The sequence below is a fragment of the Bombus vancouverensis genome, chromosome 8, assembly GCF_051014615.1.
Source record: "Bombus vancouverensis nearcticus chromosome 8, iyBomVanc1_principal, whole genome shotgun sequence".
Classification (NCBI taxonomy): Eukaryota; Metazoa; Arthropoda; class Insecta; order Hymenoptera; family Apidae; genus Bombus; species Bombus vancouverensis.
This window is the reverse complement of record NC_134918.1, coordinates 2,677,489-2,692,130: the sequence shown is the minus strand read 5'-3', so window position 1 is coordinate 2,692,130 and position 14,642 is coordinate 2,677,489. Positions and strand designations below refer to the sequence as shown.

The 14,642-nt window shown below is 41.3% G+C and overlaps 2 protein-coding genes across 4 annotated transcripts in view; one reads left to right on the top strand and one right to left on the bottom strand.

The window, feature by feature from the left end:
• Window positions 1–200: 200 nt before the first annotated feature.
• On the bottom strand, window positions 201–3,577 carry Ddx1 (ATP-dependent RNA helicase Ddx1). Its single transcript, XM_033348288.2, has 12 exons — window positions 3,419–3,577; window positions 3,249–3,300; window positions 2,983–3,179; window positions 2,714–2,913; window positions 2,166–2,633; window positions 1,917–2,086; window positions 1,688–1,850; window positions 1,420–1,606; window positions 1,048–1,341; window positions 760–977; window positions 569–689; window positions 201–507 (listed from the first exon to the last, which is right to left on the bottom strand). The coding sequence occupies exons 1-12, from the start codon at window positions 3,432–3,434 to the stop codon at window positions 392–394; spliced, it is 2,202 nt and encodes a 733-aa protein (XP_033204179.1). The 5' UTR covers window positions 3,435–3,577; the 3' UTR covers window positions 201–391.
• A 209-nt stretch (window positions 3,578–3,786) lies between these two features.
• Window positions 3,787–14,642, top strand: part of chm (lysine acetyltransferase chameau) — a 22,549-nt gene continuing 11,693 nt past the window's right edge. The window contains exons 1-9 of one of the 3 annotated variants that reach the window (XM_076620591.1): window positions 3,787–3,993; window positions 4,093–4,561; window positions 4,643–4,888; window positions 5,041–5,235; window positions 5,316–5,495; window positions 6,178–6,535; window positions 6,620–6,914; window positions 6,986–7,230; window positions 7,332–7,518. In XM_076620591.1, coding sequence (XP_076476706.1) covers window positions 3,976–3,993; window positions 4,093–4,561; window positions 4,643–4,888; window positions 5,041–5,235; window positions 5,316–5,495; window positions 6,178–6,535; window positions 6,620–6,914; window positions 6,986–7,230; window positions 7,332–7,518 — 2,193 coding nt within the window. In that variant the 5' untranslated portion in view covers window positions 3,787–3,975. Of the gene's footprint in view, window positions 3,994–4,092; window positions 4,562–4,642; window positions 4,889–4,971; window positions 5,236–5,315; window positions 5,496–6,177; window positions 6,536–6,619; window positions 6,915–6,985; window positions 7,231–7,331; window positions 7,519–14,642 lie in introns of all 3 variants that reach the window. The other 2 variants (XM_033348284.2, XM_033348285.2) reach the window with 2 other exon arrangements.

Below are 14,642 nucleotides of genomic sequence, written 5' to 3'. Positions count from 1 at the left end.
GTGTAACTAAAATAGTGATGGTACAATTATGAAAATTATAAAAATACAATAAACACTTACCGTATGTCTTATATACACATATACTATCTAAGTGCTATTTAAGTGCTATTATGTCTTTAGAAATGATATATCAAGAATACTTCATTAATATATTAATAATATATATTAATAATTAATTATGAAGTAAATGTCGAGACACATTGTTACGAGAACTAAGATGTTATATTACTTGTAACAAATTTATATATTACATTTAGAAGTACACTACGTTTATAAATATTAAGAGACTATTCAAACACTGGTATAACATATTGAAATATAATATTCAAAGATAGAGAAGCTTAGTGAACGTAGATTCTCATATGATTACGTATTAGCATTTAAAAGTATTTTAGCTCGTTTTTACCATATGCCTCTTCAAATATAAAAGTTGTGTTTTTGATTCCAAAGAAGATAATTCGTTCACGTAGGGCGCCATTTGCTGTACATGATTTTGGTAATTTGAACCTAAAAAATTATAAATATTCGATATAATTCACATTACAACACGAACACAAAATTTACATACCCATGGCTGCTTTCTTTTCTCCGTATACAACTTTCCCATCGAAATCATTTAATGGAACCTTTATATCTGCATCGACTTGTTGAATCGTGACATTTAAATGATCCTCAATTTCAGCCAAGTACTGAAAAAATGACGTTAGCAATATCGAATGTCAAAAAAAGCTAAGTATGTCACGTTGTATCAAATCTTACGTTTGGTTCGTTGTACCAAATGCAACAACCACCCTTATCAGTAAGATTAGTATTGGAACAGTTCCTTCCACGAGAAGGACACCATTCGCCGTGATACCATACTTTTTCAGGAACTTTACTAACTAATGAAATTGCTAGACCCATTCGTTCAGCTCTACCGACTCTACCTATGCGATGTACGTAGTTGGATTTTTCATCAGGTAGGGTCATATTAATCACTAGAAAAAAATTATATAAGCAAATCACAATTACAAACGAATTTGTTAAAAGTTAGTGAAGATTACGTACTAAAAGGTAATCCCGAAATATCTAAACCTCTAGCTGCGACATCGGTACAAATCAAGAACTTTACTTCCTGCCTTTTGAACTTCTCTAAATTAGATTTGCGTTCCGCAGGTTTTCTATCACCGTGGAGACATACGCATAAAAATTGGTTTCTATCAGATTGTTTCAAATATCGTTCCAAGTTATCGCAGTCTAATTTAGTTCTACAGAAAATTATAGCTCTGTCCATGTTGTGTTCTTTAATGGCACGAATACAGTATTCACCTTTTAGTATTTTCACAGCCTCTGAGAGTGTCTCTATGAAAAACATTTAATCACATAATTAAAGATAGAGGAATTTCAAAATTATACGAGTTTATTTAACTTAAAACATACCAGGATTGTTATTTCCAGGTCTTATGTTATCCCTGCTATGAATACCGTCAGTTTCTATATGTTTCCTTAAGTTGTGCCAAGATTTATCTTTCTGTGGATCGATTATTACAACAACATGGTGTACTGTTTCGGGAACTGCATCTTCACCTTTTAAGTCTACCCACGTTGGAAAGTGCATCAAACGTTCCTATGCGAAGTAAATTTATTTCTTATATATATTTTTTACAAAATATTGCATAAAAATACGAATGGCATTATAAATACCTACCGCCATTTTTTTAACTTCAAATGCATGCAGTGTGGCAGAACAAACGATCATTTGTAATCTTTTCCCATCTGATGTAATTTTTGGTATCTGTCTGTGCAAACGATCGATTAATTCCGTGTAGCCTTGCTTCAATAAACCATCGGCTTCATCCAAAATGAAAAACCTAAAAGAACTATACTATAACAACCATTATCTTGATAAATCTAGCATAAAACGCATTGCAAAGTACCTGCAATGTGTTAAGGACAAGTAGCCGCCTTGTATTAAATCTTCTAAACGACCTGGTGTTCCAACTACTATATCCACACCGGAATTTAATGTAGCAATTTGTTCTTTTACGCTAACTCCTCCAATAACTAACAATTCTCTAATGACTGGATCTTTCAAATGTTTTTTAAACTATATAGAGATATCATTTTATGTATTAAATATTTTAAGCAAAAAAGTATTTTGGGATTAATCATTACTGATATCTTACTTTTTGAATTTGATTATATGTTTGTTCAGCAAGTTCTCTCGAAGGTTCCATGATTATAGCTTGAGGGGCATTGCATTTAGGCTTGCCATTTTCCTTATGAGTTTGGCTACTGTTTATAGGATTCTCATTTATAACTTCCTTAGGAGCTGAAGCAACAGCTATATAATCATTTGGAGGGGGATACTTAAATGGCTGTGCTCCAAAATTGAATGACATTTCTGCATTTTTCAATACTACAGCTGGGTAAAAAGTCTGTGATTTTTGTTGTGCATTCAGAGTAAATGCTGGACCCAGATCCACACCATTCAATGTGAAGCTAATCTCTCCCTTTGATAAATTCAGAAGACATCCAACAACATCATGCATTCCAAAAGCCTTTCCATAATTGTCAAATTGTTTTGCATTTGATTTTTTGCCAGTACCACCATATCCAAAACCAAATTTATCTGTTCCTAAATCCAGTGAAGCCTATATCATAAATGCAGTAATATTTATAACTATTTGACAACATCATTTTTGAAAAGCTAACAAAAATTCATGAGAATTACTTGAGACGTAGACCAGCCTACACGACATAATCCTTCATCAGTTACTATAGCTTCAAAGAAGTATTTGTCTTTCCCTAGAATTCCTTTGTTTGCTCTACAGCCATGCCATTCTTTTTGTTCACGACTCTGACATCGTAAGCCATCCGGAGTCACAGCTAATGCTTTACCTCTATCAAATAAACTTAATGACCAATGTGAAGCTGTAAATAATTATAACAACATTAAATAAAAGAACGAACATGTTATAATGAATATGAAAAGGAACGTACAATGTTGCTGATGTCCACTATTGCTCGAGGTCTTGCCTGTTTTACCAGACTCTAGATCCTTGAAAGTTTCCCAGACAATTTGCAAAACTGGTAGACAAAAGGCACCAGTTTTCCCACTGCCAGTTTCTGCAGCCATTAACACATCTCCACCACCCAAAATTAGTGGAACTGCCTCAGCTTGAACATCAGTTGGCAATCTGTGTAAAGGTATTTGATGGTATTTAATATTTCTTTTCATACGCATGATATAATTTTATTTTACTTACGTCCACTCCATTTCGTCAACTGCTTTCGCGATTTCGGGTAAAACACCCATTTCTAAAATAAAAAGTTGTTCATATATAAAACATTTTGACAATTTCATAAGCAACATCTATAATTATGATTTTTCTTATATAATTACAACGCTAGGAATATGCCTAATAGGCATATTTACCTTCGAATGCCGTCATTGTTATAATTTCAGCTTATATCTTTTTTGGATCTAATTTAAAAACGCAAAATCAAAGAACGTACACCGGTACTCTTCTATGTCATGAAGAGATCCATTTGGATTTTGGAATATTCGATGAAAGTGCCATCTATACTATACATCTTACGATCTTACAAACTACTCATTTTTTCATTTTCTTAAAATTTAAAGAATAATTTGAGATATTTAAATCTCAACATTCAATATAAGTTATTTCTGCAATGACTTGCAAATCAGCTAAAACATTGTATACAAAGAGAAAGGGAAGGACAAAACAGTTCTATCATTTTCAAACTAGCCCTAAGATCATATTACTTGTGCGCAGGACTGTAATATGTGATATGTGTTAGTATGTTATGAGTTTGTTATGTGTAAGTCAAAATATAAAATGGAAGGTTTGTTGCTTTGATCAAGTTTATTGTAAATAATTCTTCCGTACATGTCTGGGAGGTGTACAGATATTATTGCAGAAATGATGTTAAATACCGTTTGTTGCTTATTTAAGAGATAGCACTATAGAAATGACTCCAAAATGGAAGGTATATACATATTGTACAGGTTATACAATCACTTTGACTTCATAGTTTATATTACATACAAATCTGAATTAATGTATATGTTATTATTATTAATGATAGGCTACTAGTTCAGAATCCACCTCAACAACAAGTTCTGGTTCTTCATCCAGTAGTTCTTCAAGTTCAGGCAGTGAATCTAGTTCATCCGATTCAGAAAATTCTAGCAGTTCTGCTAATAGTCAAAAAGCATCTGATACAGAAAGGACAAAGAGGAAAACAACACTTCCTCCTAATAGGCATGGCAAGTCCAAAACTGACACAGTTACTGCTCCATCTATAGAAAATAAAAACAAAGAAAGGATACCACCAAAGAATAGACCTGTAGTGTATTCTTCGGAATCAGAAGAATCGCCAAGCAAAGTAAAAACAACAGCAAAGAGAAAACTACCAGCCAAACCAAAAGCAACTGCTACAGTAGCACCTGTTGTTAAACAACAGAGACCACCTGCTAAATCAATAGCTACTACAAGTCAACAAAAAAATGTACCAAATTCTAAATCAGTTGCTAACAAGCCAAGCAAGCCTTGCAGTAAGAATATATATATTTAAAATCATTTATTTAAAGCAACTATAGTTTCGTTCAATAATTAATAATGTACTTTCTCGACAGCCTCTACAAGTACTAATGGGAAAGTTCCTGATAAATCCACAAAAACAATTTCAGAACCTGTACAAAAGAAATTGAAAAAGAAAAGCATATTCAGCCCTGAAAACAGTAGTGAAAGTGACAGTGGTATTCCAACAAAAGCTAATTCAGCTAAGCCTATAAATAGTACTGCAAAATATCCAAAAAATCAGCAATCTAAATCAAAACCAAATGACGCAAAACAGAAAACAGTTGCTCCAAATAGACCTAGTACGTAAATGTGACATCATTTCATAACATATACAATCATTAATATCATTAATAATTTCAAATTAATTATTTTATTGTGTTAGGTTTATTAACCAAGGCTGCACAATCACAAAAGTCAGATAGTTCCGCGAGTTCAAAAAGTTGTTCTGCAGGTTCAGGCTCATCAGGCTCGACAGATAGCAGCACTGACTCTGAATCGTCAGAAAGCGTTGCAAGCCCACAGCCACAAGTGAAGAAAAAAGATACTCAGCCAAGTACAACAGTAGGTGCTGCCACAAATGTTCCACCAAAGCGACCATCAGCAACAGTTGCTCCTGTAAAACCACAAAAGTGTACGAAACGACAAGGTAATTAACAGTTGGTGTTATTAACTCTGATCATTTTTTATAAGTAAACAGAATGTGTTTTTTATTTTGCTTCCTTATAGGTACAATAAAAAGCGAAGATGAAGCCGATGCGTCCGCTAGTGAAAAGGAGATGGATGAACATGGAGAAACGGGTGCGACGAAAGCAACAAGTAAAAGCAAACGGAAGCTTCAGACTCGGAAAGGTAGCAAGTTTCTTCATCTTCAAACAAAAGCGGCCAGCGACTCGGAATCTGATACAGGTACGAATATATTTTGTATATGTATTTTGTATAATAAGCTATCGAATGTGATATTTCATTACTAAGCTTATGTTTCCTTCCTATCTCTTTACGTGTTATGTTTTCATTTAAAGAATTGATACTTTTTAAATACTTTCTAACATGTTTTACATTGTTACAAGTATAATTAGTTGCATATCCTGAGTATGTATTAGTTTTGGTTTGTTTTTTCCTGTATCGATTTGTACTGGACAACGTTGCTTTAGAACTTAGATTAATTAACCGTTTTCGTATTTTCTCTCTTCACAAGTTCAGTTCCTCCTACCGATCTTTTATAGCAACCTTATTGCGAATTTCAATATGTATAGGTAGATTGTTACTGTAGTACCACCGTTCTCTCGTAGTAAATATTTCTAGATACATTTCGATTAGTTAATTGAATAAAGTCAGAATTCTTAGCATGAGTATCTTGAAAAGAGGCGGGTAGAGAATTTTCTGCAGGCGGTGGATTTAGGACTCTATGCTGCCTCCTTAACACAAAAATGCAGTATTTGCGGTTCTGGATGGATGGATTGGACATATATGTGGGTCGTAGGAATCCTCTGGTCGATGGGACAAACATTTCGTATACAAAAAAGCATGTCCAAGGTGTCCTAAGATGCAGATACAGTCTTTTTGCTTACGGCGGCAGTATGGTTCTCAGGTACGGAAACGGTAGCGTGTAAACGTATCCTGCAAATTCCCCTGATCCGGTGTGATTTATCGAGAGTAGCTGAGAGCAAGAGGAGTACCAGCAAATCACCTGTAAAACGTGCCGGCCCTAGTACCGCTGCCAGGCACTCGTCCGGGTCCAACAGAATATCACAGAATAGTAGTACGTCGAACGCTATTAGCGGAAGATCTGGACAAGGCAATTATGGTCGTACACGCGTAAATAAGGAGAGAGAATGTCCCCTAGTGCCAACATGCGATTCTCGGGGTCATCTTTCCGGAAAGCTCGATTCGCATTTCACTTTAGAAGCATGTCCTTTGTACCATAACACTACGCCACAAGCTTGCGTGTAAGTGAGATTTAATTGGGATATAATAAACATACCCTACCGGTGCATTAGAAAGTAAGCAGTCTTTTTCTGTTTTCTTTGCAGAGAATTTTATAAAGATAGAAAAAAAAGAGAAGAAGAGAGGAAAAAGGCCGTAGCATGTTTGGCGAAAAAGTCTCCGAAAGGTTTACACCAAACAACAGAACAGCGCAATTATCAGCTGAAAGTGCGGGAAATGAGAAACAAGTGGAAGGGAAACACTGGCGATGGAAATGAAAGCGATAGCAGTTGCGAACTTCAAGGAAACGAGAAAGATCGTCAACCACGTTTAACGAATTTAACACCAGAATACGATTTAAAATTGTTTATGGAAGCGCAAGCAATCGCTAGTGAAAAAATTGTAAGTTGGGAAGTACTACTTTCTAATTCTACTTTTTACACATACGAATTATACAATGTTTTTTCTTATAGGAGAAAGAATTGAAAGAATTAGATTACGATGGCGAAGGCAGAAATGGTGGCGGCACGCGAGTCATCGAGATGGGAAAATGGGAGATGGAGGTATGGTACCAAAGTCCATATCCGGAGGAGTTTAGTCGCGCTCCAAAACTTTATTTATGTGAATACTGCTTGCGATACGCAAAAAGTCGTCAAGTTCTAAGGAGGCACCGAGAGAAATGTTTATGGAGACATCCGCCCGGTCATGAAGTGTACAGGTTAGTAAATAAGTATAACTAATGCAGGCGTTGTACATTAAATTTATATATTTTCTCTTGTCTCCTTTTTATATATTCTGTGTTTCATTCCCTGTACACAGAAAGGACAAGATAGGTGTGTGGGAGGTTGACGGGAAACGCTACAAGCAGTACTGTCAAAATCTCTGCTTGTTGGCAAAATTTTTCTTGGACCACAAGACTCTGTACTACGATGTCGAACCTTTCCTCTTCTATGTGATGACTATTGGTGATTCTGAAGGTTGTCACACTGTCGGTTACTTCAGCAAGGTGAGTTTTTTATTTCATGTGATTAAATAAAAATAAAGCGATGTAAAAAGAAAGGACTCTTGACGATAACAAAAATTTTTTAACATTCACGGTAAACAACCAACCCAATAACATCTTTCGACGTGGATTTTAATTAACATTTGCACAATACGTGTTAAATTATAAAGTAAGTTGTAAGAGAACGAATGATGCAAGCGTCTTCTTGTTGTGAAACACTGGACAAATATTTTCATAAATCATTTATCAGGTTAAGATACTATTTTCCAATACGAATTGTGCAAACGACGGGTTACTAAATTCAAACGAGAGACGTTGCGATGTAGCGAAAGCGAAGAATGCCAATGAACCGTGCATTTGTTGATTGTATTCGATGCTGTTAAAAAATAAAATCAAGCGAGGTATAAAAGAAAAGTTCTCGGGGCGTTTCTTATTAGCACGGATCTCGTAGCGACAAGTTACCAACGGCGATATTAATGCCGAGCACGTGCTTGTACGTGCGCGACTGTGCATGAACGATGGTGTCTGTTGTTTTTACTTGTGTCTGTTAGCACTTGCGTAAATGGTGCCCACGTTTACGTGGTAGGCGTCTCTATCGTACGACCATCATGGTTGATATTAAAATCGTTTAGCCTATTACAATGTGACATTTTATCTCGTCTTTGTACTCTTCTTTTGATCAGTGGTACACCAAAATACGACGTATCGACCTTTTCTTTCCTATCCATTATTACGTCTCGTCGCAGGCATTAAAACCGTTCGGGAAAAGGGAACTTTTGATACATTTTAAAGTAGACGTCATTGATTAAGGAGACATAACTTAAGAATCGCAACTCCAAAGCGAATAAGATATCCGCAATGATCGTAAAAATTGATATTCAAGAGGAGAAGATTACTTTTGTTTTTATTTTGTGGTTTACTAGGCCCGTAATGGCATTCACGTAGCCTGTAGGGATTATACGAACGAGGGTGTGTATTGCGAAGAGGGTGTCTCGTATCCGTGACCCCTCTTTACCCGAGCACTCCTGGTCTGGTTGGCCAGGATGTCGGTGGGAGAGCGCCGTGCGCTACGCACGCCTATTTACTGCGGAACAGCATCGCCGGAGTCGAAATCTTTACCGACGTTCAATGACCTCTGACCCTGGCAAGACGCGCCAATCTACACCTTCCCACTCCTTTTCACTAAGGGAGGAAGGGTGACGAAAATTTCCTCCAGCCCCACGCAAACGTTTACGCCTGTCTCTTTCGTTCTTCTCGCCTCTGCAAAATTCTCATCCTTCTATCAGAGGATACCCCGACCTTTTTTTGGTACTTGGCGTATTTTCCACGTCGACATTTGTTCGCCCGTCTTCTTAGAAAATTTCGAACGAGCTTTATTTTCCTTCGCTAAACTCGTTCTTCCTACGTAACTCGATATTGTTCCTGAAATACTTGCAGTGCATTCATCTCCTCAGCCAGGTTCTTGAAATTCCAGGGACACTGAACGTTCATCGTCCCTCGAATCGTTGTTCTCTAGCTAGCTGCGACAGTCTCACGAAAATCGGATAATTCTATAATTTCGATATCGATCGTTCCGCTCGAATTACAACAGACGAGCCGAAAACGTGTTCTTACAGGACAACAGATTGCGTTACACACCTTACAAAAGGGCGTACTCCGTGGCTCTCCGCTTCCTGCATCCGTAACAGCGGTGGCGGCGACGACGCCGGCACAGCAGCAGTAGCAGTAACGCGGAGTCAAAATCTTTATAGACGTTCAATGACCCCGACCCTGGCCAGACGGTCGTAGGATGATGGTGGTGGTGGTGGTGGTGGTGGCGGTGGTAGTGGTGGTGGCGGCGACGTACAGAGAGAGGGATGACGGGGGTGGGTGGCTCTGGCGTACGTACGCTATGCGCTTACGACGTGCAGTACCAGGTGGATGGTTTATACGAGTGGGGGATGCCGAGGGCGGTGGTGGTAGCTGCTGCAAGGGGGATGATGGTTGCAGAGGACGATGGAGAAGGGATGGTAGGGCAGCAAGGGGAGAGAGGGCGTCGCCTGGCATCGGGTCGTCAACCTTTCTGCGGCACTGCGACGTCGGGGTCGTTATTATTTCCTCCTCCTCTTCCACCACCTTCTCCTCCTCCTCGTCCGACACTTCCTACTCCCGTTGCTGCTACCTCTCTCTTACGTCTTTCTATGCTCTCGCCGCGTCGTCCTTCTCTCTGCACCAGCGCCATTTCTTCTTTCCTTCTCTTGCTTCTCATCTCATTTCTTCATGATACCTGAAACCTCCGAAATTTTCAACTTCTTTTCCAAGTTTTCTCTTACATCGTCTCCATTCCACGACATCTTCGCTATCACGAACTTCGCCGTTGCCCCTCTGTTAAATCTCTTTGTTATCTATTCGCTCGATGTCTCGTCGTTTCCGCATTTTCAAATTCGCCAACTAATATTTGCCTGGACAAATTGAATTTTGCCTGCCCTCCTGGCTCTCCCTTTCGAGCAATCGTTTCGCGACCGCTCGGTCGAGACAGATGACTCGAATTGTCTTTCGAACAATTCGTGGAGAAGAAGGAAAGGAGAGTCTCGTTCGCGGAATCTATTGATCGAACGAACTGTCCGGTAGTACGCTAGGATATTTCTTCTTCGTATCTTGCGGTTCTCCCCTTGGTTGACCTCGAATAATCCGGACATTGGCCTTGAGACTGGAGGCCATTGACCCGAGCTAGACAGCCGTTGACCTTGAGTAATCCGTACATTGACCCGGCGCAGCGAACTAACTCGGGGAAATCTAGACGTTGACCTTGGGCGATGCTAGCTGCGACCTTGAATGATTCGCCCCACGTTTCGTCGAACGAGCTGCGTGGCAATGTGCACGCGGTGAACACGTTGAGAGGCGAGAAATCCGGTGGAAGTTTTCGCGCGAAAGTGAGGGGGGCAAAACGAACGAGCGAGCGGCGTTGCACCTACTGAATTTATAAATTTCGTTATTAACCACGCCATACACGCCTCCCTTTGGTACATTAACGCGCCACTCGGTGTGCTCATCCTGCGTGTGACGTAGAATTTTTATCAATTCCGAAGCAGCCGAGCAGAAATTAAAAGGGGGTCGGTTCGAGGCGTGAACATTTACAGCTTCCGGCCGTGATTACTGAGACATGAAAAGAAGCTTCTCCGGCGAATTTCGAGAAACCCCTGCCTCTTTCTCGTTCGTCGCTCTGCGTCTCAACCTTCTCTCAACCCCTAGCTTCCTTTCGTGCCACCTTGAGCACCTACTCGTCCTCGAAGGTTAAAGGAAAATATTGAAAACGATAAAGCAAGAAAGGAAGAAACGAGCTTCGAAACGGTTAAGTATCGCAATAGGAGTTGTAACGTTGTACTTATTACGTAGGAAAAGGACCATGTCCAACGTTCGTACGCAGATCCGGTGATCTAAGCGAGAGCGCACTGAATTAAACGTGTCTGTGACGGACGTAATACGTTTATGACGCTTATAATCGTTTTTTACGACACGGACAATAATGACGTTCGTAATCGTAATGCAATACAGTTTATATATTCGCGAGGCCCGTATTCCTTTAGATCCCCGAAAAAGGAGAAACGCGTGTCACGTGAAATCCAGACGGAACCGGTTTTCGGGGCCATCGGGTCCAAGATACGCACAACGGGGCCCTGTCCTGCTCCTGAAATCCTTGTATATACCTTCCACTGTCCGAGGATCCAGCAGGCTGTTCTAGTAAAACGAGATTTTCGATAGCCTTCGTGCTCGATTCCGCCGATCATCCTCCACGTATCGAATTATAGACGATGCGTGTAATCGAGAGGATCCCTTCGTTATACTTGAATATACATACTTGAACGCGTTCTCCGTACTACGATTTTCTAGCAGAAAAATCCCCAAAAGATGTACACTGTCCGATCCTTTCGTTTCCACAGTCGAAAATCGTTCGCGACCTTTCGAAGGAACAAAGTAAAAATTAACCTATCGAGTACGAAGGTGAAAAAAGTTTAAGACGACAGGAACTCGATACTTTTGCTCGAAAAGCAAGCTCCTCCAATTAATGCGTCAATGAAGACGTATCTACTTCCAATATCCCCGGCCAGACATCGTCTCGGAGCAAGAAGGTTCGAGTCTCGGAGGCAAGGAAAGAATACACACAGGCTGAGCGTATGCGGCGTGTTCCGAGCAAACGAGACGACGGCATATCCTCTTACGTAGGTATTCCAGACAGGATCCCGCGTGAACGAAGAAAAAAAAGAACGACGAGGAACACGACACGCATGTCGAACACCGGCACCTACACACCACAATACACTCATCCTTTGCTGCTGCCATGATACGGATGAAAGAGCGTCTCTCGATGGGGACAACGCAGAGTGTCTTAAAAGCGAGAATAAATCTGTGAGACGCGACATGGTGTATTCTAATCACGTTACTCTATCGAATTCGACAAATAGACACGGAGAATGTTCGATCGAAATGCTGGCGTTAGTACCGCAGTGTGGTGTAAGTAAAGAACGATGATAATTCCTGCCTTCTGTAAGAAAAGTTCTGAAAGCTTTGCGAAGTTACGGTAGTAAAACACTGTGGAAAAGGCGTTGAGAATCGGTAGACGGTGTATCCGTGAAGTCGCGACGATCCACGGCTACTCAGGACTCGTTTGCCTAACTTCCGGTGGTGCGCCAGTTAGCCCGTCACGAACCGTTCCACTGTATATGTCCTGAATAATGCATACAGAAATGGAGCGAGTGGGTACCTTCTAGAAACGAACGAGCGAATGAGAGAGAGAGAGAGAGAGGAAAGAGGCAGAAGAAACGAAAAGGAAAGAGGTAAAAGGGAATACGCGGCGTAGAGAAAAGGATTAAGAGGGAGGTACCTATCTCCGAGCTTGCAAAAAGAGAGACAGATTTGCAGGTCGAAGAACGACGTTGGGCCGATGCTTGCAACGCAATAAATAGACAGGATCTGACAGCGTTTATATCTCCGAAAGAGCAAAGGATCCGGCAAAAGCGTGTGCACAAAAACGAATGAAAGCGAAGAGAGAATGCGGAGGATCGTGAAACGAGAGGAGCAAAAAAAGAAAAGAAAACATTTATATGAATCGTTGGGGAGGAAGAAAGAAGAAAGTCATGGAGGAATTTAAACGGACGAGGATGTTGTTCTGAAAATTGTTGCGTTTTGTCTCCTTCTAAGTGGTTCTTTCGTTTCGACAATGAGACAACCGCACGTGGGATGGGTGTATCTCGAATACGCGACTGTACAGTGGTTTTAAGAAGTACGTTTGTAACGAGACCATGCCGACTAGAATCAAAACGATTTTTATCGTATCAACCGTTAACGCGGCGGGGAAATTTAGCGAGGCGAACGCTTCTACCCTTTCGAGGAACGAGGATGAGGGCTGGTTGTACATAATATGTAAATAGTTGGAGCCCGAGGCATTTATACCCAAACGATGTATAAAGAAGGAAAGGATCAGACAGAGCGGTAACTGAAGAGGCGGGGAACGCAAGAGCGGAGGATGGAGGCTAAATATAAACGCCGGAGGATCGCTTTGAATGGCGGAAAAATTTGATTTCGCAGATAAATGTATTTGTTCTGGAGTCGCTGGAAGAGAATTATAAAACGCGTCGCCTATGAGGTACAAAAAACGGACGGGTAAACGCGAGGAAGGAAGAGACGACTGGACGACATATAGGGAAGATGAACGAACCGAAAGACGAAAGTAGAAAGCCGCGAAAGGACAAGTCGTCGAGGAAAAGAAAGGACGAACGAAGGAGCAGAGGCGAAGATAAAGGAGACAAGGAGGAAAGCGGCTGGAAGGAAGGTGGTCAAAGAATCGGTCAATTTTCCTTAAAAATATCCTACAGGCGTGGTGCGAGGCGGAAAAGGGAACGAGAGAGTGGAAGGGGAGAGGTGGTGGCGCGCGAAAGGGACTGCAGGAAAGCAGAAAAGGAAAGGGATGACGTAGGGTAACATGGGAGTACGAGGACGAGTAGTAGTAGAGGTCGTCGATACGATACGCGGCGGCCTCTTGGAGAAGAGGTTGGGGTAGGCTCGCCCAACCCTCCACCTCCATCCACCTCGGTCGGACTTCCCCTCGACCTCTCCTCTTTCCTCCCTGCAAAACCTCACCCCGACCGGGGTCGATCGATGCCAGACAGTCCTGTTCACACGACCAAATCCCGCCGAATACACATCGTCCCTAGAAGTTGGGGTAGGGTAGAGCTCTAGCTCTAGTCCTCCTCTTCCTTCACATTCTCCTTCTCTTCTTTCATCTCCTACATCTCCTTGCGTTCGCTATGTCGTCGCTACGAGTTTTGCTTGCGCTTCTCCTTCGTGCTGCTCCTCCTTACCCTCCGCCCCTTTAATTCTCTTTTCGCGCGTACTCGACCACGATGTCATTATCCACGTCGTGTCTCATGACAGAGAGCCGCAAGTGTGTCCTCGTGGTTTCCAGTTTCCCGTACCATCTTTTGCACGTCACCTTTTCTGTTTCTTTCTATCATTTGGTTGCGAACGCATTAAAAAAAAAATCCACGTGGCTAAGCTACCTACTGATGTTTCCCGAGCTGAGTACGGTCAGTACTCGTGTCGCGACATCAAACGCGACATCGTCGTCGCCCTATGCCGATTCCACCAGGCCCGACAGGTTCTTCGGATGTTACTGCTCGTTTTCCTTTTAGACCTTGACCTTTGTTCTCGGCCAACCGTCCTCGACGATCGCATCTCTACGCAGTTTCGTTTTACATCGCTGCAAAAATACTCGCGGGCGAACGAACAGAGAATCGAGTTATACGCACACTGCTCGATCTCGCGTTTTTCAACGGCGTCCGAGATTAGCGAGCACTAATCTAATGACAAAAATACATTTCTCGAGGGGGAAGCCCATATTCCGATCGTGTCTAACTACGTCTCTGACGTGCACATCGTCCCTGTAGCATCCGTTTGCGCATGGGTGGAATTAAACAACGTATACGTCGACAGCGTTCCACTCGTCCACGGAATTAATAGACATCGCCGCGGCATTGATCAGATATCGGCACAAGAGCTTTCCTTTTCTCAATACCGTAGGATCGTATAAAAGCTCATTGTTCCAGCCGCAGAAATGGCCATTTCGAAATTCTTTACCGTCCCAGGCGGCG